This window comes from Oreochromis niloticus, linkage group LG12 (genome assembly GCF_001858045.2).
Source record: "Oreochromis niloticus isolate F11D_XX linkage group LG12, O_niloticus_UMD_NMBU, whole genome shotgun sequence".
NCBI lineage: Eukaryota > Metazoa > Chordata > Actinopteri > Cichliformes > Cichlidae > Oreochromis > Oreochromis niloticus.
Window position 1 is genome coordinate 35,390,433 of NC_031977.2, and position 25,523 is coordinate 35,415,955.

General features: G+C 40.2%; 1 protein-coding gene across 4 annotated transcripts in view; it reads right to left on the reverse strand.

The window, feature by feature from the left end:
• adamts3 (ADAM metallopeptidase with thrombospondin type 1 motif, 3) overlaps nucleotides 1-25,523 on the reverse strand; it is a 139,993-nt gene that overhangs the window by 18,596 nt on the left and 95,874 nt on the right. Inside the window, exons 11-20 of one of the 4 annotated variants that reach the window (XM_025897059.1) lie at nucleotides 22,749-22,862; nucleotides 22,116-22,261; nucleotides 20,480-20,655; nucleotides 18,529-18,662; nucleotides 17,610-17,733; nucleotides 14,794-14,850; nucleotides 13,780-13,863; nucleotides 13,227-13,307; nucleotides 9,566-9,729; nucleotides 659-815 (exon numbers count right to left, since the gene is read on the reverse strand). In XM_025897059.1, coding sequence (XP_025752844.1) covers nucleotides 659-815; nucleotides 9,566-9,729; nucleotides 13,227-13,307; nucleotides 13,780-13,863; nucleotides 14,794-14,850; nucleotides 17,610-17,733; nucleotides 18,529-18,662; nucleotides 20,480-20,655; nucleotides 22,116-22,261; nucleotides 22,749-22,862 — 1,237 coding nt within the window. The remainder of the gene's footprint in view (nucleotides 1-658; nucleotides 816-9,565; nucleotides 9,730-13,226; nucleotides 13,308-13,779; nucleotides 13,864-14,793; nucleotides 14,851-17,609; nucleotides 17,734-18,528; nucleotides 18,663-20,479; nucleotides 20,656-22,115; nucleotides 22,262-22,748; nucleotides 22,863-25,523) is intronic. The other 3 variants (XM_025897060.1, XM_025897061.1, XM_005451546.4) reach the window with 3 other exon arrangements.

Consider the following 25,523-nt stretch of genomic DNA (forward strand, 5'->3'; position numbering starts at 1 on the left):
ATATTAATCTTGTATCAGTATGTTTCTTTGTTTGAAATATTGGCAGCTATGAAGTCATGAACTTTAAGCTCACAATGACATCTTTGTTGGCCCATTCTGCAGATTTGAAATGCTAATGTTCTGCGCACAGGGATGTTTAAAAAAACATAACATTTGACATATGAATAAAACCAAAAAACACAGTAGAAAAATGATAAATGAAGTTTTTTTTTAGGACTCATGACCACTGGGGATAAAGAAAAAAAAGATTTTGGTAGCAAAAATCATATTTGCTCTTGTATCAAGTACCAACTCTCTTTCCTACACTAAGAAACAGTAAGTACTGCCAATAACACCTTTCTGATATTCTGTGTACCCGTGCAAATGAAAAGACTTTGTGGTTAGAAGTGCATATAACAAATTTATGTCAGTCATCTTGTTTGAAGACAAAATATTTGGTTTAATTAGCTCACTCAGTCAATTTCTTACGTCAAAGACACAGTTTGAGAATGTGGGAACCAATTATGGATAAAAGCAGATCATCACAAACACCTATAGCCTGTGAATGACTGTGAATATGAAACTTCAACATACAATTTTGATAATTAGACAAAAAGTATTTATTCGTCTTCATTCATTTTTTTTTTTTTTTTAAAGTGAAGGTAGTTTCTGAGTTTACCTCCAGCACATGGCTTGGAACACGGAGACCAGCTCTTCAGAGCCCACTCATAGGTCTCCTCCTGGATGACATTGTTATTGTTGATGGGCACCGAATCTTCATGGATGACGTACTTATACATCAAAGTGGAGCGTGTCTCATTGTCCTTCGGTATAATCTAGAAATCAAGGGAAGATATACCATTATACCATCGTCCTCGGTGTCTAATATCAAAACACGCAGAAAAATTGCCCTCCTGCAAACATGGCTCCTGATTGGGTGGCGGATAATGGAGGAAATGGTTAGAGAGGAGAATTCATGGGCAAGTTGAGATGCACCAGTTTTGCTCGTGTCCCTCTCAGAGCTTTTCCTCTGGATCAGTTTAAGATTTTATAATTATATTAAAAGACATGGTATTTAAGGTTTGAAGAAGATAACTGACAGGCTTGCAGAAAAAAGAATATTTCATTTATCTGTGGAATTAACAACTCTTTAAAATCTATGAAAGGCTTTTGTGTAATGTGTAATCGACAGCTTTTCATGGTGTGTGCCATTAATTTTACATCATCGTGTAATACAAAAAAAATAAGATGAGTAATAATATAAGTTATGAAGAGCAGCCTTGAAGTGAAATAAAATTCAGTTTACTTCAAATCCAAATGTTACATCGTCACCTCTTCACCACAGAGTGTCGTACTATTGTGTACAGAAAGGAGGAACATGGAAAAAATCTACCTTTTGACTTTTGAGTCTTGCTGAATGAATTCTTCTCAAAGGAGAATGCAGTGTTAAACGTTTTGAACATAGTTTAGAGTCTTTCTTTAAACAGGAGACTTTTCTGTTTTGCACTCAGGTGCCTTTCAGGTCAGGCTGACTGCAAAACAGGAGCAGCCAGATGGAAATATGAAATGTTTGGTGTTTATTTCAGTTTTTTACCCCATAAAATCTGAAAGTTTACAAGACTCGCTAACATTAAAGCAGTTTGAAAAACAGCTGAAGAGAAAATGAGCTACAGTCGTTTTCTCACGTCTAGAAACCCGTCCTGGTTGGAAAGCGGCAACTCAAAGTCCCAGCAGTTACTAGGTCGTAAAAAGGCGATCACCGGCAGTTTGTTCAAAAGGCATCAGCTTTATTTCAAACACTAGCACGCTATTAACCAAGCAGTGCTCTAAGAGTGAAAAGTGGCACATGTCAAAACTTTTAATTTGAAAGTAAAGGTTCCGTTTCTGGCTTGCATCACCCACATTTAACTACAGCTGGGAAAGTAAATGGTGACACTGACAGCTTGGTGTCTTTGAGAGCAATTTCACTGAATGACTGCCAGCAACCTCCCGCAAATACTCACCAAACAGCCACTGACCAGTCTCTCAGCCTGAGTGAAAAGAGATTTTAGCAATTGATTTTACAATGACTGTTAGAAACCTCCAGTTGCACCTGGTCAAGTAATACATATCTTAGAGACCAGCGGTTGCCAACTGGTTTCTAGGACTGTGTGTTTGGGGTCTTTAAAAAATATATAATGTAACCACAACATAAATATGGAGACTGACACCAGAGTTTCACAAACAACAGGTTTCATTTTAAATTACATAACAAATGATCTGAAACAGCATAAAGACAAACTGGTGTGCCTCTCCAAAGTCAGCCTCAGGCGTGCCTTTAGCCACACCTCGCCAGGTGTGGTCAATTAGCAATTCAGCCCAGGCAACACCTGAAGACTTGCACTGCCACTGCAAAGAGAATAAGGCTTGCAGAGAGGCGTTCCTCGTGTTAGACCTTAATGGAGAAAGGAAATGAAACCTAGCAAAAGCGCCCGTGCTTGCAGTGCAGCAACAGCTTTTGTTCCCAACTGTACCCAGCAGTGAGGATTCACAGACCTCACTGCTCCCCGTGTTCTGCAGCTAACATGCTGCCGTATTAACAGATATGAGCCGTGACTTCAATTCACAGAGTAACATTTTAAGTGCTGGAATCACAAATGGAGCCGAAACCACTCGAGCATCTATACGGACCGGAGGGACATCTGCATTTAGGATTTAAAGCTTTGTTATGTGCCACAGCCGACTATTTAATTAGCTGGGCACCCTTTAAACTGTGTTTTCCTCAGTGGATGATCGTTTGCTGAACTATTACAGGTGCAAGGCAACATTTGAGTGTAATGTCAGGAGACTTAGGAAAGAAAGTTAATGCATGTTGTTCAGTCTGTTCCTCTTGTGCTCATGTCTCCTGTCTGGACGTTAGCCAATGGATCTTCTACAATGACGTGTAATCATACACTGGTTCATTTTGGATTTCACCATCTTTGTTAATCAGATGTGATCGTATTTGCATGAGAGGGTTCACTGCATCTGCTAATGATTAAGTTTAGAAGATTCATCTACAGACGAGTTCAGGTGAAGACAGTTAAAGGATCCACCCACCTCCCACTCAAAGCAGGCCTTCATTATCAATACTTTAGGTTGAGTTTCAAGTATTTATAATTATGACAGGAAAATATAAAACTATAATTTTTAATCTAACAGGCTACATGTTTATTTTTGAGTCTGTGGGGTTTGACTTGCTTTTGGAGTCAGACTCGAGTAGCCAATTAAGGAACTGCAATCTTTGCACTTGTTTGTATTGTTGCTTTGCAAACACGCTGAGACGGATTAATTAAATGTTTTAGGAACAGACTTATAAAAGTAAAACATTTGATCCTGTTCAAGAGAAAACACATCCAAGCCCAGAAGACGTATCAGCAAATATTATCTTCATGAAGTTGACAACATGCTTTGCAGAGACACACAACTGACTACAGAAACATATTTGTGGGGTCACAGACGATGGCGGTGATGTTTCGATGTTCACACTGTCACAAACTAACAGCTGGGTATGTTACTGTTGTCAGTTTGCAGTCACTTCCATTATAATCTGTGATAACTGTAGCACATTTGGATTTTTTGGTTTTGTGCATTTACATTTTCACACTCATGTAGATGTTTTCTTAATGACTTTGTAAGCACTTTTTAAAGTTGCGGTGTACCGCTCTCTTAATCAAAGAAAGAAACAGATTTGCCGATTTGTTTTTATCCTTTACTTGCTGTCAGAGAGAGCATGAAATATTTAAATGATTCGCACATCGCGTCCTTAAAATCTGCGAGATTAAACTCCATGTTTTTTCAAGTTGCAGGAGAAGGTTCCTGCTACACGCCTCGTGTTTTTCTGACAAAGTTCTGTTCCTGGGAAAACTCATCAGTTTCTGTTACATCTGTTCTCTTCGATACGTTTGGAACAAACATGCCTGTCTAACTGTTTTCCTGTCATAAAAGAAAAACAGCAAATATCCCAGACGTGGCAATTTAGAAAAGTCGACCGATGTGACATGCAAGAAATTAGAGTTGATGTCCACGAGAGAAAAACAATGATTAGAAAAACAGAAAGTTTTGAACAACCCGTTCATACAAGTGAGACTAGATAAGATACTAATAAACAGAAACAAGGGGAAAATAAATAAATCACCCTCTCAGCCATGACTGCATCATTTGATCACTTCCTCTGCTTTACCCCTTGAAAGTCTACCAGCAGCAGTCCATATTTCAGCCGGTTCATGCAACACACTGACTGGATGTACATCAGATGTTAGTGAGGGGGTCTCTGCCTGTGCAGCTGCCCCTGGAAAAACCTGGAAATTACCCTAACCACATCTTCACTCCTGAGGTGTCAAAACTCATCATTAATGATAAAGGGAGGTGAAATGTCCAGTGAAAATCATTACTAAACGTCCAGGTTATAAGTGATGAATGTAAAACAGCTATTCTCAATCTAATTTTGCATTTTTTCCTCCTCGCTGCTGGCTATGGTCTCATTAGTAACTCTGACTGTTTTTCGACCTGTGGGAGCATTTTGAATGAGACGGTTTGAGTCCTGCAGCAGGGGACAGTGGGACTGGCTGTAAAACTGTCCTAATAGGCAGTTAAAGTCTGGTCTTCAGGATACTGACTCAATTTTATGCACTACTTCAGTTCTCTTCATGTCTTTTGGGATGACAGAGTCAGCATTACCCTTTTCTGATGCTGGAAAAAACATTTCTCCATTGATCTGTGTGCACGGGGTTTGTTTTGTTTCAATGTCATTCAGACACACAGTTGTGAGAATAGTTGTCCGCATGGTCACCAGGTCCTTTAGGCATTCAATTTCCAATCAAAGTGAGATTAAAGTGCCAAGTGTTAGCTCGACTAACCCCACCCCCCAAAAAACAAAAGCACCCGCATTCAAAGAATTGTAATTCCACTTCTGTAAATCACCACAGTGGATTTAAATAAATCAGTTAAGGCATAGTCATTAATTTAGCAGGTTTATCAAATGTATTGCAATAACTGTTTAAGTATTACAGCTATTTTTTATAGTCCTCCACAGTTCCAGAGGCTTAAAATATCTGAGCAGCTGACTGAAAACCAGTTTCACAGGCTTCCTAACGAGCTGTTCCCTTGTTATTCATATTAAGCAGACATGAGATATGAAGTTGATTCCAAGCATTAAATTTATGTTTGTTTGCTGTTCACTGAAAACTGTATGAGGTCCAAAGATGTGTCGATGCCTGATGTAAATGAGGCCAAGTTACAGCATGGGCACGTATGGCTGCCAGTAGGAGCAGGTCACTAGTGTTTATTGATGATGTGACTGCTGACAGAAGTAGCAGGATGAAGTGTGAAGGGTACAGAGATACTGTATGCTCTCTGCGCAGACTGAGCCAAGCACTGCAAAAGTCATCAGACGGAGCTTCACAAGGCTAATGGATAATAATCTGACGTAAATGCAAAAGTCACTCAATAGACTCTAAAGGTAAAGACATGGAATATTTTTAAAAACACCTGATCTGAACCCAGCAGATTCTCAGTTACTGAACACAAAACTGAAGGGAGCGAGACACACACAAGCATCGAAGTCCAGTCCTCTGCAGCCGGTGTCCTGCAGGTTTCAGATCTCACCCTGGGTCAACACACCTGAATCAAATGATGAGTTCATCACCAGACTGCTGGAGAACTTCAAGACATGTTGAGGAGGTCATTTAACCATTTAAATCAGCTGTGATGGATCAAGGACACATGTAAAACCTGCAGGACACCGGCCCTGGAGGCCTGGAGTTCCCCACCCCTGCTATAGAACTTGACTGTATGCTGAGGTGGCAACCCCTAACCCCACTCAAGTAAATTTAAATAAATGTAAGTGTTTGGAAAAGTGTACTGCTAAAAGTACTTTTATTGCACCACGTTATTTCACTCTTGAGCTGCTGTAAAATGAATCAAGCGGCTGAACTGCCACCTCAGCATGCACTATACAGAGTCTTGCTAATAACCTGCTAATGTTATTCAGGTGTGCTGCAGCAGAGACACATGGAAAAGTTTCAGGACACCGGCCCTCAAAGACTGGAGTTTGACACCCGTGGCCTAGTAGACCATTACGGAGGAAAAATAATAAATAAATAACGTCCAAATTCTCACGGGCCTGACTGTATCCATGGCATTTGAATTTTAAAGTTTCACCAAAGCCATCACATGCAGCTTGGAGTTGATTTGGAGCTGGATGAACAAGTATCTACTATCAGAGTTAAAAATACAGAAGAAAATCTGGTTGACTGAGCGGCACAAATCCTAAGGATGATGAAAAAACCCCTAAAGGAACAGAGAGTAAACAATGGCCCTGGGGTCACAGACACATGTATTCCTTTGTGAATGATGAATTGAAGACTTCATGGACCTCAGATTAATCCACACGAGATGCAAACACCCAGTAAGCTTGAAAAAACCCCCATAAAAACAAGGGGCAGCATTCAGGATCTAAAACACACATGAAGTCTGTGAAACACGGTGGTTCTTCTGCTGCAGCTCGAGCATCGCTAACAGGAGCAACATGTGTGCAGTAAACATGAGTGCTGACATGTAAAAGTGCATTAACTGTCAGTCCATTCTATCGTGTAAGCAGAGTTACAAATTATTCCTACTTGCTCACGAGCTGCATGTAAAATATTCTGCTGGATATTCATCGCATTTTCATAACAACAGGCAAAGCATCTGGGGAAGGAGAGGGCGCATCTGATGATTATAGCTGCTGTATTGTTGAGAAAATCATTTTTATACACTGATCTGGCACAGGAAGAATAAAGTGGTAAAAACTAGCTCATTCACACTGCTTATTGTGCTGTATTTCACTGGCTTGTGAGCATAACAGGGTGATAATCACGAGATAAATGCAATAATCTGACGTTAAAGAGTCAAAAAAGGTGCACTGAATATGGAAATGCTTCTGGATGGCTTTCATAAATTTTATGTAAAATTTGTCTCTTATCGAAATGTGAGACTTTGATGTATTTCCATCAAGCTGCACGCACAAAAGCTTTACTGGGAAGAACGGTCTTCAACCTCTATGGTGTTTGTCATGTATTTGAAGCTCGATTAATCACTGACTGTGCACCACCAATGTGAACCACTTAGATGTGTACTAAAGTATGCTGTAAGTCCTTGTCTAACATGAATATTTGTACCATTAAAAATGATTTTTTCACTATTCGTGGCTCATTTCAAGAGACCTTTTAAATATTTGCCCAGTGAAAAAGCCACTTCCTGATGAAACTGTGGACATGACACTCTCCAGACTCTACAGAACCCATCTAATTTTCCTGTATATATTTTCATCTGCTTATTCAAGGAAATGCATTATTGAACTGCAGGCCTTTATTGCCACAGAGAAACAGTATGTTTATTATGCTTTATTACAGTTTGAATATATTAAAACTGAAGACTGCATTCATATGTCTCAGAAGTGTCCCCACGCTATCAGAGAACGCTATCTCGCTTTAGTTTTAGCTGACAATTGAACAGCTCCAGCCTCTCAACCAAATAAAGTCTGGTGTGAAAAGAAAAAAAGAGAAACGACTAAAACTGCAACAAAATATTAAACCTGAGGTCTCATGAATCCAGTCCATGAACCCATAACTGACATAACACAGACTACATACACCTTTATATATTATATATATATATATATATATATATAGTTTTGGAAACCAAATGCTGAACCTCCTCCTCAGCAGCTGCGGCTGCCAAAGCTGTCATAATAACGCTGCACCACAACTTTACAGCATCGAGTCAGCAATTAAAATCAAGCCTATGACAAAGGTGACCCCCCAAACCCAACCCAGAGTGACGAGAACTGTTAATAATGGCAGAAAGAATCTTTGGGAAAAATTTCTTTGCGGAGACTTTTTGTTTCAGGTTGACCCTGTCCTATCCGCTAACAGGGAGGGGGCAGGGTTATGACTTATACTGCAGTCAGACACCGGGGGGCGATAGAGATGGTCTGGCTTCACTTTTCGGGGGTGTGAGATCGCCTGCGTTTTCTGCAGTCACTGGTTTCTCTCCGTTCAATCCTGATGTTCTAAAAATGTCTTCCAAATGAATCATTTCATGTGACAGATCCTTATAATTTGTCCTCCCAATCACATAATTATCATGGCTTGTCTGAGCAGCAGACGAACCAATATGAGACTACAAACCTGTCATTGTGGAGTCGTTCAAGTTTAATAACCGAGTTTCAGTCATGTTGTATTTGGCTGAGAGTAAACTAAATGATGGAGATCAAGTCTTTCCTTCACTGGCAGATTTAGTCAAGTTCACGTTTTCTTTGATCTGTACCAGGTTTGATTGATGCACCTCACAGTAACTCACTCACTTCTCAGCAGGAGAAATCCACAAGCCCAGAGAGCTGCTCCAAGGAAAACCATCATGAGACCACAAATATGTGCTGTGAATCAGCTGCCTGTTAGTTTTGGTTTTGATTGGAAGATTTTGCTGCTGGTTTTAAATGATTTACATGAGAGCTGTACTCGAACTGTACCCATGATTTTCAAAACTGTCTAAACCTGAATAATAACGGTCCTCTTTTAAAGCCCTCTTTAGTGTCATTGCACCTGTTGAGGTTAGGAGCTACAAAATACAGTTGTTACTTTACTATAGTAGTAGTACTCAGACTACTTTGCAAACAAAAGTGTAATTTTTGCATTTTGAGTAATACATTTTTCTGCTTCCTTTTGTTCACATAAAGACAGCAACAACAAACAAACAACCTAATGCATTATTTTCTGTTGTTCTTGTGTTTCTTGGCAGAGAGCTCTGTGCTAGTGTCAGCTCGACAGCAGAGTGAACTGCAAACTGCGTTTGGTGAAACCGAGTGCATCTGCTGGTGCCCCAAAATGGCGATAGGTAGCACTGAGTTCAGCTAAAGCTATCAGTCCAAGATACATAGATGAGCTGGCTGGTGGAGGTGAAGCTACCAGTATGTGTGTGTCCTCCACATACTGGTAGGAGTCACAGTGGAGTGTTTGATCGCACAAAACTCCTGTTAACTTCTTTTTCTGATCAGGTAACATTACATAGCTGGTAGCCTTTTAAGAACGGTAACACTGGACTTTGAAAAGTCATTTAAATTTAACTCTGGGGACGAAAACAACGTTAACTCGTTTTGTTTTGGTGCACCATGACAGCCTCTGCTAGGTCTTGTTGTGTTTTATGGATGTCTCTACGCTCTGATCACAGAGAGGCGCAGCGATAAAAGAAGGGAACAGCTTAATACTGTACACATATTAAAATCTTTCCAACAAATGCAAATGTGTCTGAAACAACTGAAGGGACTGACACTTTCCAATTTACCTCAAGTAGTATTTTATCTTAGAGATAAGCCTCTTCCTTTGGAGACATTCTCATATGCTGCATTTAAAGAACACTAATGATTTTCATTAATTAAAATCTAACAGATAGCCGTAGACAATAAGTGATCAAATGGATTTTGGGAGACTTGGGCAGGAGGGATGACCTGTTTTAATGCTCATTATTAAGTAAATAGCCTTCTGAATGATTTCATATATGAGTGCGATAGATAAGGAAGTGTTATTACCAGCACCACCACGGGGTCGTGCAGAGGGCCGTCTGTCTGCAGCGTCTCCACGTCGCCCTCAATGATGTAATGCCACTCAGCGCCTAAGTCGATGAAGCTTCTGGACTTGACCTCCTCTCCTTTGCCGTTGAGGATGTAATGCCCCGTCGCCTGGTTCTTGATTGCTGTAATCAGTCACTTGTTATAAGCTGCTGACAAACTTGAAATAGCTTTACTTTCTAGATGACAAAAGATCAGAATTATTCAGAGAAAGAAAACACACTCTCAGAGCAGTCACTCGGAAAAAGACTGTGCCTGAACAAAAGCAAGTCTGAACTATTCTTCATTCTGTGCAAAACAAACTGCCAAACTCATAGTTTAATAAAACTTGTGAGGACAAAAATAAAAACTGGCACGTTAATCAGATGCGTTAAATACATATAAATGCATTTAAATGCATCGAGTGGGGAAAATGCAACACAAGTAAAAGATGCTAACATGAGGTTGCAGATCATTTCTTTCTTTCTGCTGCTCAAGTTTTACTTTATGCTTTTAAAAAGCATTTAAGATGATCCACTGCAGTACCCGTCTGCTTTACAACAGTTTTTAACAACGCAGTCTCCAACCACTCATCAGCTCTGCATCCTATTAAAACAGGGAACGTAGTGCCTGCTGGTTTCAGCTGTGCCATTTTGATTGAAGTGCACCATTATTGTCAAACATCCAATAATTAATTTAAAAACACTACTATTAGTGGTTTATACCAGCGGGCAAATGAAAAAGTTCACAGAACTTTAAAGTAAGTATGTGAAATCGCTCATTTGGATCACATCATCTTGTTTCAGCTGCATCTCCAACATCCTCCTCCGTCACTTCAACCCCCTGCGTCCTCCTTCGCTGCATCCATGAACCTCTTTCTGTGGTTTTCCTCCTGCTCTGCAGCTTCATCTTCAATGTGAACCGTCCCCCTGATATTTATAATCCTGTTCTGTCCGAGCATCTCCAGCTCAGCCACCTGTTTTCTCTCAGTGCCATCGTCTCCAAACCGTCCGTCATCGTGGGTCTCAGCAGCATCTCTTCACCCGGTCCAGCCTGCCCTGCACTCTCCTCTTCATCTCTCTTGAGCACTGTCCTTTGCGTTGGATGGTTGACCCCGGACATTCAGACTCCTCTATCTTCACATCTTACATCTTCTCCTTCCATCCTTAAGTACTCTGTCTTGCTTCATAACCTTAATTAAAACCAGTGATTCTTTTGTTTGGTAGAGAGGTGCACAAAATTCTCCGACCCTCACATCTAAGCCAACCGTAGGCTCTACGACACACCGTTCAATAACTCTAATAACACAGAGTCCATTTTCAATGCAGTTTTTTCATTTTTCTTACTTGTTCCATTCAGTAGAATAAAACACGCTTGCAATCAGGCTGCATTTTGACTGGACTACTACCCCGCTGCTGAACCTTGGCCATCGAGGTGCCGTATGAATAGGGAGCTGTTTCAAAAGTCACTGAAATTTCAGCCAATTTTCCAGCGTGTACTTACGAGGTTGGACAGACTGAATTAAACATGCACACCATAGTGCTTCATCTTTCCCAGATGGTAACAGTAATACTATACTAGCTTTTAGACTCAGTGTTTTAGCATATCTTCTATGTCTGTTTAGGGCCCCTTAGTAGTGTCGGTGTCAAACAGCTTCGTTCTGTGCTGAGCAAAGAGCTTCTGCTTCTAGTCAGCCTGGAGTTTGGACAGCAGCCATTCAATCTGTGTCACCTTTTGTGAGCGCTCAGTCACTGGAACCTCAGGTTTACATGACGCATGAAGATCTAGAGACTTACTGTTGGATCCAATCTCACTATTTCAGGTCCAGACTAATCCTGGGAGAACAGTTCTAATTTTGTGTACATTTTAATATTTTTGGACACAAGCTGTACAAATATCAGCCAGGCTCTTTTTAAAGACGTGCACAAATTATTTCTATAATTTCTATCACCTTTTCATTCCACACAAAAGTGTTGTTGCTGTTTGTTTTGCTGTTTTTGTGCTTGCATTCATCTTCTTTGTCTTCTTTTACAGGTTTCACAACATTCAGTTAAATAATTGCCAGTGTAAATATTAACCTCAAAGAGCTCTTTGAGAAAATAGTGCCCATGGCTAAGCAGAGCGATGCTGACCGGTATCACCTGGCGGGCACTAAATAAATCATCCTCTCCTCCTCCCACTCTTTTTACTGAGCAGGTGGTTTTTGCTCCTTTTAAAAAGAGGAAAATATTGTTTCTGCTTTTATGATGTGTTTTATGAACTTTCATGTTTATTCTCTACTTTCAGTTTTTTTCTTTATTTTTTTTAAGAGTGTAACTCTTAATATTTTTATGTTAGTGTGAGATCAGTTGACTTCCTCCACTGTCAGTCTACTTGTACTTGAGTTAGACTACAAATACTGACATTTGGAGCCTTTTTTAACCACTTTGAGGTCGTTTTCTTGTTCATTTTTGGCATATTTACCGTCTTCTAGCTGCACTTAAACTCAGTCTGACTCTGACTCAGAAACAGGATCCTTTGGTTTAGTCATCACTATCACTAACTGTTCTACCAGACCCAACATCAGACTTGACTAACTGGCATTTTAAAGGCAGAAATCGTGCTTTTTTTCACTTACAGTAAATTGACCTTTCAATACGAAGACACCGGGGAGTCTTTAAAACCAAGGATCGATCCATCTACTCCATCAGACAAAGTTGACACATTATGTGATCATTCGACTGACAGATGCGTATTGCAGGAGGATTAAAGAGTATAATTTGACATGTAATCATAAAGTTCTTCACTGTTTTCATTCTTATCACTCACATTTGTGTGTCTAGAATACACAAAGGGTCTCCTCCAGTGGGACAAACATTTCCCTTTTTTTGTTCTTTGTGAGATTTTCTAAATGTTATTTTCTTAAAAGGACAAAGTTGGAGGGAATCAAACCCAGCGACTACACTGTGTGATGAGGGGTGATTGTGTTTCCTGCTGGTTGCACTCCTGACGGACTTCACCTTACGTCTGCTTTTGTGTTGTTGGGTTGTTCTTGACATCAGAGTTGGGGCGACAGAAGTTGATGTTTGTCTTTGCTCAGGTTTGAGCTCCAGGATGAAAAATCACAGACACACAGAACTTCTAAAAATAGTAGCAGCGCAGGAAGCAGCCCAAAGGTGCACAAGGACATGACCTTTAAATTGAATTCAGGTATTTATTTTATTTAGCTTGCACTAAGAATAACTACATAATCCCATCTGTGTTTAACATGTTCTTTGGACGATACTGTGGAGGTTATTTTAACCATTTATGAATAAATCTATCCTATAACAAGCCACATCTTTATGATTCATTCGTGAACATGGCTGATTCATTCTACATGTCCTTGGTTGTTACTGGAAATTCAACTAAATAAAGAAAAACTAGTCCTATTTCGCAGAAAAGAAAGAACACGCTCATCTAGCAGACTCTAAGAGGCCGATTAATAATGAATGCAAATGAGAAGATTCATTTTCCTCAGCCTGGGAGGTGACAAGAAATGAATTATGCAAAATCTATGATTTCACAGAATATCTTCCCATCAGTCTTCTGAGGAAACATGAGGAGGATGGCAAAGAGGTTTTTTGATTTCATACATGTGTTCATCTCTGAAAATCACACTTACCAAGAATGTGAGGGGAGGCCTCATGTTCTTGGATGATCACATGTCTAGCTCCAGGAGGAATGAGAAACATCTTAAGGTAACCTTTGCCAAGTTTGCAGCATCAGCAGCAGCAGAAGCAGGACGGGGGGGTTAGGAAAGATAAGACAGAAATGGTACATTAAGCAGATACAAGGATAATCTGTTCGGGTTGCAGAGGCTGACATCCCGCATGTTCCAGACATTTTGTTCACTTTGCTCTACAAGGATGTTTGAAGAAGTTAAAGAAGGAAGAAAATGCTTGGTTGGCTTTCCTCCTCAATGTAAAAAGGTTCTATTGAAACAGGCCCTGAAGGTTTACTCATGTCTGTGTATTTGGTTATCAAATGAGAAAGTCTCTAAAAGGAAGTGCATCTCCCTTTATTTCTGTTCACACTGGCTCTGTGCAAACAGGACGTATATGAAGAGAGCCTTCGGCCGTGTTTCAATAAGGAAGGAGTAAAAGGCTTTTCAAACTACAGACCAGCAAAGTTGTCTGTCAGGGATGTCTGCCTCCTACAAACCTACCGTGACTCACCAAGTACATTTCGAGAGTCCTCTGTTTCATTTACAAACACATTTCGAGCTCCTTTGGGCAAAGAAAAGGCGCCTCTCGTCTTCCCTTTGGAATGAAATAAATCAGTTAGTCAGTATCACATGTCCCCTCCTCTCCTATTCACTGTCTAACAGCAACAACATCACCTACAGAGACGTATTTAATGAGCATAGGAGGAACCAGAGGAATTGTCGCTGGATGAGAAAGCAAGCTACGTTTGCCGGCACGGCGGCATCCGCCACTCACAGGAGAGACTGCAGCTGTAATTACTCGCTTTTAGATTTGACAGACAGGCCAAACACTCTGGGTGTCCTGGCGCACACACATCAGTGTGGCTGAGCTGATTATAAATGCAACTGTACACTGAGGTGCAGCTAACGCAGGGTTACAGCAGGTAGCGGAGAGGCATTTTTACATGGTCTGCATTCCAAGTTTTGGAAAAGATCGCTTGCTTCCAAGAGATCGTCGTCTAATGAAATCCAATTTCTCAGCCACAAGACACTCAACAGAAATTACAATCCAATAAAAGAGCGTGTGCAGACTGATACACTGCACACAAGCTGGTTATCTAAAATGACCCTTTGGAAGCGGATCATTAGACTGAACCATGTTTGTTATGGGTCAGTGAATCATTGGAGATGGCCAGCTGTATTCAGACTGCCTTCAAAGATCTGCAGCTTTGTTTAATGTGGCATTGTTTATCTGGGCTAGGACGCTAAAGTTAGTTTGTTAGGCTGTTAAATAATACAATACCACTAATATCATGAACCATAACTTTTTCTAAAGAGTTTTATAGATGTATGTCGAGCCTGTGACATCTACAAACGCTGAGTCAGCTCTATAAAGACACTTAGTAACAGGGAACAGAAGAAACAGCAGCTTATGTCACTCAAGTCTCTGGATCTCTACAGTGTTAAGCATCCATCTGTACTACAAGCTGGGCAGGAAATACTAGCAAAGGAGGCGCGAAGGGATTCAGTAACACTGGATACTTGCATATAGTGTTTTCGGACACAGCGGTTTCTTTTTGGGCTCTCTTGCTTAACTGTTTCCCTGTTAAAAAAGGTGAGTGGTTAACTGGGAGAGAGAGATGTGAGGAAACAAAGACGAATGATCACAGTTATATTAAAGTTCATCCTTAAACGATTTGATGAAGCCATCACATCGAGGCTCGCACTTCAATGAAATCCAACCATAACTGATGAAGCCGAAAACAAGGGTGGATTTTTGAAGACATCATGAAAAGTGGTTTGGTTAAATGGCTGTCGGTGAATTTACAAATGTATTTAAAAAATGAAAGAACAATATTAGCAAGTAGAAGGAAGGACATGATTATTTCTCTTTTAATTCACAAGAACCGGACTGTTCAGAGTGACGGCTGAAGCAGCTGCACAGCTGCGTGTCACCCTGTACCGGCCCTGTAAAGCCTTTTAATGGCTGCAAGGAAAAATGACAAAGATACAGCAGAAGGTGGCCATAATTTCCTAACACAGTATTCACAGTAAAAAATAAATGAATAAAATCCTTACAAGTACAATACAAAATTAAGGAATTTTCCATATTTTTTTTAACCACACTTGAATTTTAGTTTGGCATTTATGGAAACCTCTCATCTTTATGCTGGTTTTTTCATGTGTTCCAACAGGGCTGTTTTTACTGAAACTCCATAAATGCAAATATAGTTTCTACCCATCTCCTCTTCTCTTTGCTATTACATAGATGACCTTTGTGGAAGACGCATATAAACTTCATAGCTGTGTCCAATGACTAAGCAAATAAAAAGCATCAATATAGTTTATACCAATATGTATCCAAATATTGATAAAGCTAGTGATTTTGAGTAAAAATAACAGCTGTGGCATCGATATGTTTGATCCCAGATAAGTTCAGATTTCACTGCCACGTCTAAACCTGCTTACATCAGAATTTGTCTGTTGTGTTTGCGTTTGAGGAAACACTTCATTACTATCATTACTGCCAGCGTGAGGTGATTGTTATCTGGATAAAATCCTTTTCAAACACCCTGGTTTCTGTTTACATCCACCTCCTACAAATAGAACAAATCAATTTTTGGCTGAGGAGAGATATTTGCAGCGGTTTTCAGCCGTCTGACTGCACAGCAGAGTCAGCTACCAGCTCTCACATGATTCCATATCAATTACTGACTACAGGAAATTATAAGTGGTCAGATTCCTCATTTGAGTCCGGCTGCATTTCAGTGGCTTACCACACAAGTCTGAAAAGTGGAATACCGGAAATGTTTCCTCGTTCTGCGACAGGCTCTTTATCCGTTTGCCACAAAGTGGTCAGCACGTTTTTGGGTTAACTGGGTCGGGTTTCAGATATTAAATGTGTTTTTTAAACAATATTCTAAAAAGGATAAATAGAGACACTAGAAACTAAAATGGGATAACCAAGTGTGGCATACTGATAATGACCTGTATCCAGTCGGCTAATCAAGATCTATTTTTAAGTGCTTGCTACTTTGCTTATTAAATCAGTAGTTAAAGGAGTGCATGCTCTCATAACAGTTACAAGGGCAGCTGAGACCTTTCAAAGCCCACATTTCATGCTGACAGTACGCTCTGGTATAAAGCATTTACTGCTCACATTTAACCCACAGTGTGTACACTTATGCAGAGTGAAGTTATGCATATTCAGTTATCATGAATTTAAAGTGAGGATTTCAGAAGGTGTCACATTACACAGGAAGTCAAGTAAACAGTACTTTTCTCATCCTAGAATCGAGCAGCTCGGCCTGCTCTTGAATGACAGCCATGTACTGGGATTCCACGAAGTCATGTGACCTGCCGGGCAGGGGTAATGGCACAAAGTGCTAACTTACACTTACTTACAAATGGATTGTTGATTGTTTATATTCGAAGCTAGTAAAGCTTGCAACCCACATTAATATAACCTTAGGTCATATTAAGGTGACAGCATCCCTCAAGATTCTCCCAAATCTTGAGCCTTCTTGTGCTGGTCGCAGCAGATGGCCCCGCCCCTCCCTGAGCCTGGGCCTGCTGGAGGTTTCTTCCTGTTAAAAGGGAGTTTTTCCTTCCCACTGTCGCCAAAGTGCTTGCTCATAGGGGGTCATATGATTGTTGGGTTTTTCTCTGTATGTATTATTGTAGGGTCTGCCTTACAATACGAAGCGCCTTTAGGCGACTGTTGAATAGAATAGAATTCTTCTGCTTTAACAGACGTGAGAATAGTGCCAACATGCAACATTTCAACAGTTCAAACTGATTTTAAACATGCCAAAGTGCACCATCTTATTTCTGTTTCTGTATAAAAACTACAGTTTTTATAGATTTTTAAAGAAACGGTAGATCGTTCACACACAAACAGTAAACAGGGGGGTGTAATTGGGCTGAATGCCAAATGCAGGATGAAAAAGTCTGAAAGAACTAAAGCATGAACTAATGGGTTTCTGGTGTTGAATGTGACAATACAGAAAACAGTATCCCAACAGCCTTATCAAAACCCTGTGCTGTAATGGGGGGAAAGTCTCTACTCTGCTTATGAGAAGACCATGAAAATACAGCAAAAATACTGTGATGTACTGTTAATGACCATCTGTATTCTATATTTGTCCCCAGCATGTTTGTGGAGACTTTAATAAAGAATAAACTCAAATCTCCATTTGGTGTATCGTTTATAACTTCATGTTTAAAATAAAAGTGACTATCTGCATGAATGAAGAAAAACGCAATTAAATAAATCATTCATGTGACGAAAGTAAATAAAACACAACAACAAACGAACAATAACCCTGTTTAAGATGATGTGTGTTAGCTCCGAGTTCTTACCAGCTTTCTTCGGCGTCCGGGTGAAGGTTCCTTTGACGGTGCGGCAGTGAGAATTGTCTCCACCACAAACCCCACATCTGTCCTCAACTTTGCTAGAGCCAATTTCTCTGTCACAGCCAACTTTCTGGAGACCAAGAAAACAACAACACAGATGAACCCCGACTGTTTTTTGGCCGAGGGCGCGAACCGTTACTTTCACAGTGTGTCTGACGATAAGCGGACCTGGCAAATGTTACGTAACGGATTCATTAGCTGTGGGTTTATCAGCGCTGACTGGACATGAGCTGATGTTAGCTGACTGCTGTTGGAGGTGGAAGACGAGTTAGGTCAGCATTTAAAATCATGACCACACCTGGATAATTAGGCAGATCGAGGGAATCTCTTCCAATTCCTCGTTAGATTTTTATTCTTTGCTAAAAGGTGTCAAGTTTTGACCATGAGCCAAAAAAAAACTTTATATCCATCGAGCTCCTAAAGCACCAAAATGTGACACAAGAAATCTCATCATCTTCAGTTTCAGTAATAAACATACTTAGAGGAAACTGTTTGCTTATAATTTGCCATGCTGCTCTCACAAATGTCAACTGAACTGAAAACCAGAGTGAAAAAGGCGCAAACTTCACAGAAAAATGCCTTCAAACAGAAAAACGGACTCTTCTTTAAATAACGTCTCAGAACAAATTAGCAGTACTGGATATAAACATCATAATGAAGCTGCCTTCTTCCTTCACAGCAGTGAGTACATACTCTGGATTCAATCACAGTGAACCCGACGCTGGTTTACTTCCATTAACTCTGTGTAATTAAAGGAATTTGTGCAAAGCTTTAAGAAGTCCAGCAGTCTGCAGCTGCTTACGTGGCTGACGAGCACACACAGCTTGTAGAAATGTAGTTTGATGTAGTTTAAATACACCCTTACCACACACTCTCCACGCACGCAGATGCTGTAGGCGTCCTTGTAAGAACATCGTGTCCCATCATGCACCAGTACCTTCATGTATGCCACATCTTCTGTCTCCTTGGACTGGCAATACAAGTGGCATCTCCTGTTTGCTGCAGGACGATGAATTCTTAGATTAGCATAACAAACTGAAGCCAAGTGAGTTCATATATTTTTAAACTGTCTAAACGTTCCTTAGACAGAGAAAAAAAAAAAACACCCATCAATCTATTGTGTTTGTTTTATTTAAGCGGTCAAAGGATGCTCAGGGTGCTTCCTGCTTCCTGTGAAGTCTGGGATAGGCTCTAGCTAAACAGTTAAGAAAAATCAGTGGAGTTGGAAAAGCTTGGATGGATAAATTCTGATAATAGACTGCATGAGCCAAACATGCTGGTATGGTAACAAAATTGCGAAACACATTCTACGTGTATTTCTGATTTTCCTGCTTTGCAAACTGTCACCAGTTTATTATTTATTGTTTGTGTTGCAGTGATTACAATGACCGCCTTGAATTTTAGAACACATTAACACTCATCAACACCCCGTCTACCTCATTACAATCAATAGTAAAAAGTCTACAAGCAGACTTTGAAAATATCAGGTAAAGTTACATTTACAACATCACTGTTACATTTTAACTACATTTCACAGTTTCAGCCCTCTGTGCTCAACGACTTCAGTAAAGAAAATTATTATTTTCTAAACTGGACAAAAGTAAAAATTACAAAAGCTGCTTTTGGAAATCTGGAAAGTCAGTCTTTTCTTACTGAGCATAAATACCTGTATTAATATGCACACAGACATGAGGAATATGATACCTCTGAGTTATGTCTTAAAATCATTGTTTTAGTAATCGTCCGTATGTGTTCATGTTTTCTTTTTGTTTCTTTGTGTTTTGGGACTTTTAACTGTGCTCAGGTGCTTTTGTGTGAAGGTTTTCTTTTAATGTTTGGATGAGCCATCAACTTCCTCTGACTGCCAAAGCAAATTTGCCTTTGTGGCTCAGTCTGGCACATTTACATGATGAGCACTGTCCCTTTATAAGAAAAATAACAAAAAGGAAAACAAAATAACCTGGAGGCTCTGAAAAAAACGGGAAAACATCTGAATGCTTCTGTCTTTTCCTTTTTAATCCATTTAGCTTTCAAAGGCAAGCTGTCGAAATTGGTCATCTGCAGTGTGGTGATCAGTTCTTGTTCGCTCAAATGCAAAACTACTGCACATCCAAAAAAAGAAAATACATCTCCAAAAATATGTTGCAACTGGTCTTTTTTAAATTATTAATTCATATTTTTAAAATCGGTCAATATTGTTTTTTTCTTTTTAAAAATGGATTTAAAAAAAGAAATCAGACAAAATGTGAACATAAATAACAACATGAACATGCATGAAAACATTTCCGCTCACACCTGACTGGCATTCGCACTGCAGACATAATAAAAAGCTCTCTGCCTTCCACTGAAGGCCATGATCCCATTTTAATTTCTCACCTTCTTGCAGTTTCTCAGTATGCTTCCTACTTATTTTCTACATCACTGACTTTCCAAACCCCTGCCCAGAGCTTTGTAATTCTACAGGTGATCCATTACTTTTGCTTAGAGGGAAAGCTTGAAGGTTGAACGGGTTTAAATTGTTCATCCCAGCAGAGAGATGGAAGACTAAACAAGGAAGGGAAAAACCAGAACGGAGAGAATATAAAAGAAAGACATGACAGAGGACACAACTGCAAACATTCCCTTTGCACAAAAGAGTGTGGCCAGCGTGGTGAATGGCTGGCTGCGTTCCTGTCTTCAGTATATGTTTTTCAGCTGTGTCTGAGTTCAGATCTCCTGCCCTCGTCTGCTTTCATTGTTCTTTTTGGGGCATAAAAGAAGCAGCAAAGCAGCCTCGGGCCTGAGCAAAACAATCTGTTGACATTTTTCTGGCTTACCATCAGGATGCTCGTAGGGCAGCCAGTGGTGTTTGGCATTTTGGAATTCAAAGTGGGAGTTGCGGAGCTGGCACTGCTGAGCTCTGAAATCTTCAAAGTGCCTGGGGCAGTCGTCTGTATTGCACAACTGGTACTCGTAGTTTACGCCTGGGCAGTCCTGGCCGCCGTTCGATGGGCTGGGGCAACGAAATGGATGAACATCAGAGGCGCTGATCAGACAGCGAAGACTTCTTATAAACTTTGAAAAGTGGAAACAAATCCTCCTCCACAGCTTTTGTTGTGTAAAATCCACCCGCACATTTGGCTAAAAATGATTCTGAGCTGTTATGGCTGGTTTGCAAGTGGAGCCTCATTTCAGTGCATTAATACTTCCTATTTACATTGCAGTTATTCATTTAATAGGGGTTGATTATTTAAATCAAACCTCCTGAGTTTTATTGTAATGAAAGCCTTTGAAAAGGATTTAACCAAAGATCAATCCTCCCATTACTACAAAAAGCTGCGTGGAGGAGAAGCCGTATGAATAACACTGAAGGCGATGATTTTATACAAAAGGTTTTCCAAACTTGAAGAAAGTTCTACAAAGCAATATGAGGCTGAACATAAAGTCTGGTAATTGACCCGAATGGACATCCTAGCTTACACGAGTGTTAAACTTTACATAAAGTAAGTTTCACAATGTGATAACGGCATGAAGACACATTTCCAGAATGTGAAACCTTCCTTTGACTAAAACCTACAAAGAGACAGGAGAACGCCGCTGTACCCCACTTTCATATCTGTCAGTTAAAATACCCTGAAAAACAGCATATCCCATAGAAATTAATGAGCTTTACTTCAGCTGGCAGGCAGATTTTTGGTTGCCTCAGGACTAAACCAGTGCATCTCCTGTTTCCTATCTTTATGCAGACTTTAATTTACCACTGAGACAGCTAAAAAGAGAACAGGTGATTTTCCCCAGAGGAAGCACAAGTGATCAGTGTTAGTTTGTCTCATTGGAAAGTCATCATTAATACAGTATGAAGCACAATGTTCCAAGGTCAAAGTAAAACCGTCTCTTTTAATCCATTAAGGTTTCATAAGCATTAAAGGTGTACATCAATCCAAATGAGCTTTAGCAGTTAGAATCATGCATATTCAAATATGGTAATCATTCATCATATTTGAACAATGACACTTTTTTGTGGATAATTTCATCTCTGCACACCACCGCAGTGGATTCTAAATCAAAGAATCAGGATGTGTCTGAAATGGAGATGTTCACCTTTAATTCAGGTTTTTAATAAAAAGTAATTAACTGTCTACAGTGGTGATTTTAAATGGGAAGATTATGAAAGTTCAATTTTATTTATACAGCACCAAATCACACCAGCAGTTGCCTCAAGGTGCGTGATATGTACGGTAAAGAACCTACAGTAGTATAGAGGAAAAACCCCAACAATCAAACGACCCCCCTGTGAGTAAGTACTTGGTGACAGTAGGAAGGAAAAACTCCTTTTTAACAGGAAGAAATCTCCGGCAGAACGCGGCTCGGGGTGGAGGCAGCCAGGACAAAAGTCACATCATTGTTCAAATACTTTACTATTTCTATTATTCTTGCTGCCGCCCTGAATCTAATCAATGTTTGTCTACTTACGCAGGGTTGGCGCACTGACGAGTCCGGAATCGAACTCCAGTTCCACAGGAGCGTGAGCAGGAACCATATTTGCTCCAGGAGCCCCAGGCACCATCTTGCTTGACCTGATTAGGGTTTTTCCACATGCAGTGACCTTTGTAGCACCACTACATGAGATGAGAAGGCAAAAAGAGACGGGGAGAGTAAGCCAGCAGAGAAGGTCTCCTGTCTAAATCGGGACAGTAATTTACAATGTTAACACTGTGCTGCCTGAATGGCTTGAAAGCCGTGATCAAGACCACAGAGCTAAGAATCCATGTCCCAGGAGGCTCTGTGTCCTCAGGATAAGTAGAGTCATGTTTTCATAGACTTCTATACAGTCTGAATTATTTGCACTTTGCTATTTGGTCATTAGAAAGTATGCATGTTTAAGGCACCTCTATACTGGCTACACTTTTCAGACCTGGAGACAATGTCCATCCATGTTATACAGTCTCTGTTTAAACCTCATTAATTCCCTTGCAGCTAGAAGCTGCGACAACAACATCTGAGCACTGCACGAACCATCTCCACCATCCACCGGCTTTTTTCCTGGCAGTGCCCTTATAGTGTTGCTCATGATTTATTGTATGTAGGTCTAATAGACAAACTCACTTTTCCAGGTGCACACTCGGTCCCATCGAGAGGTGGCCCCTTCTTGGTTTTACAGAAGTAGGGGTTGTCTGGGTGGCTGCACCACAGCTGTTTACACGGGTCAAATGTGCGAAACTGGAACACAGACAGCAAAAAACGTCAAGGCAACAGAAAACATGGCACACTATAGATAAAAATATAACTGCAGAATATCTCTACTGCTCATTGTGCTGCCTAACCGAGTGAGCGGAATATGGTCACTTAAAAATATCAAAAGAATGAGTATCTATCAGACTTTCTTTTCATAAGAATTTCATAAGAATTTGTGTTATATCCAATATCCAAGAGTCCTTGATAAACTAAGGTGCAAAAGAAATGAACATAATCACCCACAGCACAAAAGCAACAATGAAAATTCTCTGATAAAAGAGGGAGGCACTCTAAACTTGTATGTAGGTATTTCTCGTTCTCACTTCTCTTTATCTGCCAGAGAGGGTCGAGTGGGTTTCTTTGATAACGGCTTTTTATTAAGTTCCTCGTCACGTAAGGTGGTCAGACATTTCTGAGGGATCTAAGCAGACAATCAGATTAATTCTAGATAACTTAAAAAGCGACAGCTAAGCTGCCCAAAACATCTCAATGACAAGAAACTGTGCAACAGTTCAAGAACGGACGTCACTGGTACATTTGTGAGTACCATTCAAACAGCTTCCTTCACGTCTGCAGATAAACGTGGGATGCAAGAAGCTTTTGGTTCTAAGGAGAAACGAATGAAGCAGCTGTTGATCTCCAGACAATACACAGTTTATAATGTGTGCTACATGCTAACAGTTATCTTCCAAATATTAACACGCTCGTTATTTTTCACCATGTTTGTGTTATCATCTGTTGATTCTGGGAGAAACTGGTTTCCACTGTCTTCCCATCATCCAAAGCAGTTACTGGTACGACATTAATGACTGTGTGAAGCTATCTTCTTATTAAGTTCACCTGGATTGGGAATTAGTTCCCCTGTCCGCCTCATTAGCAGTACTTGAGAGCACAGCTGATAAAACTGGAACATCTGCAGAGGTTAATAAGCCGCGGCCACATCTCCGTTGCTCAGGTAGCCGGTGCTTTGTTTGCAGCAGCATAAACACAATTACCTGGAGGGACTTCTTTTTCTAAACAACAAACAAAAATCTGTTTAACGTGTGCAGTGCAGCAGCTCCTGTTATGCCCAGTGGGGCTTAGACGGTCTGCTTATGATGTGTATACACGGGGTGTTTGGATGCTGTTCAAGCAGCTCATGTATTTTGATTACTTGCTAATCATTATACATTTAATCAATATTCAGAATCTGTTTGCAAAAACACGATTTTTGAATGCTTTTTGTTTCCATTTGCAGACTGTTTTCTTTTGTGAGTAGATTAACGAGTCATGTTCATCTCAGAAAACCATCGCTGAAATATCTGATTTTCTTTTTTTAATAATCTGCACTCAAGAACAATGACCGCACACGTAAGTGGAAGCCAGATATTCTCTGCAGTCGTGCCCTGATGCAGAGGGGCACTTCTATGAAACAGCAGAATTAGTGTGCAAATAGTTTAACCTGGACAGAGATGGATTTTTAAACAAAACCGAGGCAATAATTTTGCTTTTTCCTGCAACCTTATGTAACATTATCAGATCCAACTGAATTGCCTTTTCATACTTTTGTGAGGCAATCATCAGGAGACACAAAAACAATGATAAATTCTTTGAAAGCTCTCTGGTATTATTCTGCACAAAGGAGCAAAAATAATACCTCCATGTTGCGATCTCGCTCTTATTCTTTCTTCCATTCCACATCAAGATGACATTTTGACAATACATTGACTTCTTCAGGCCTGATTCTTTTTGGTTTTGTTAGTAAGGTCGCTCATCACATGTCTTTTGTTCCTGTGTAGCTTTGCTTGTTTGCTTCAAGTGTTCCAAAAAATATTGTTTTTCAGGATTCGGCAGTTCCAGAAAAGAGGTCAGAGTAAGGAAGACACACAAGAAGTTGTCTTTTATTTTAAAGTTCATTTGGGATTCTATTATTCTAACATCTAACAGCTTCACTAACTTTCTCTGTGAAATTACAGCACGACAGCCATAAAGTACAGGACTGTTTTTGGTCTGACAGGTAGATAATCAGCTGTCTCTGAAGGACTGTGTTGTTGTCACTGTTACACATTTATCTGTCGGGCTGCGCTGCGAGCACGGGCCCTGTGTGGGATTTTAATAAAGATTAAACTAAGACCTCTATAAATCAAACCCTCAGGCTAAAGCAAACTGAGGGTAACTCTACTACCACTTCAAGTTTCTCTTTTATAGCCTTCCTGATGCTTTTGTTTGATGGAAAAAAGTTTAAACTAAAAAGGAGAAGCATCAAAAGCATAAACAACATGGTGTATACATGTATACGGGGCGCATGTAGTGTTACCTTAATAAATCTTTTTTTTTAATCTCCATATGGATCGTAGATTGTTCAGCCCTTCTTGGTAAAAATGACTCTTTTTGAGAACCAACAGAGCAGCCTACCTTCGCTGGCCGAACCTCCCAGTGGATGTTCGGTTAAAAAGGCAAAACTGGGGCAAAATGCAGGTCAGGTCCACCTACAGGCAAATCCTGTGACCCAGAAATGTGGGTGTAAAGCTAACATGGCCTTAATAGATGTAGATAAGCATGCAGGAATTAAACCGGCCACTTGATTTAAACAGTGCTTCAGAATGGCCCAGTAAGCTGTAACAGCTGTAATCTGCTCAGTTGGGCAATGACACACCTAATTTGTGA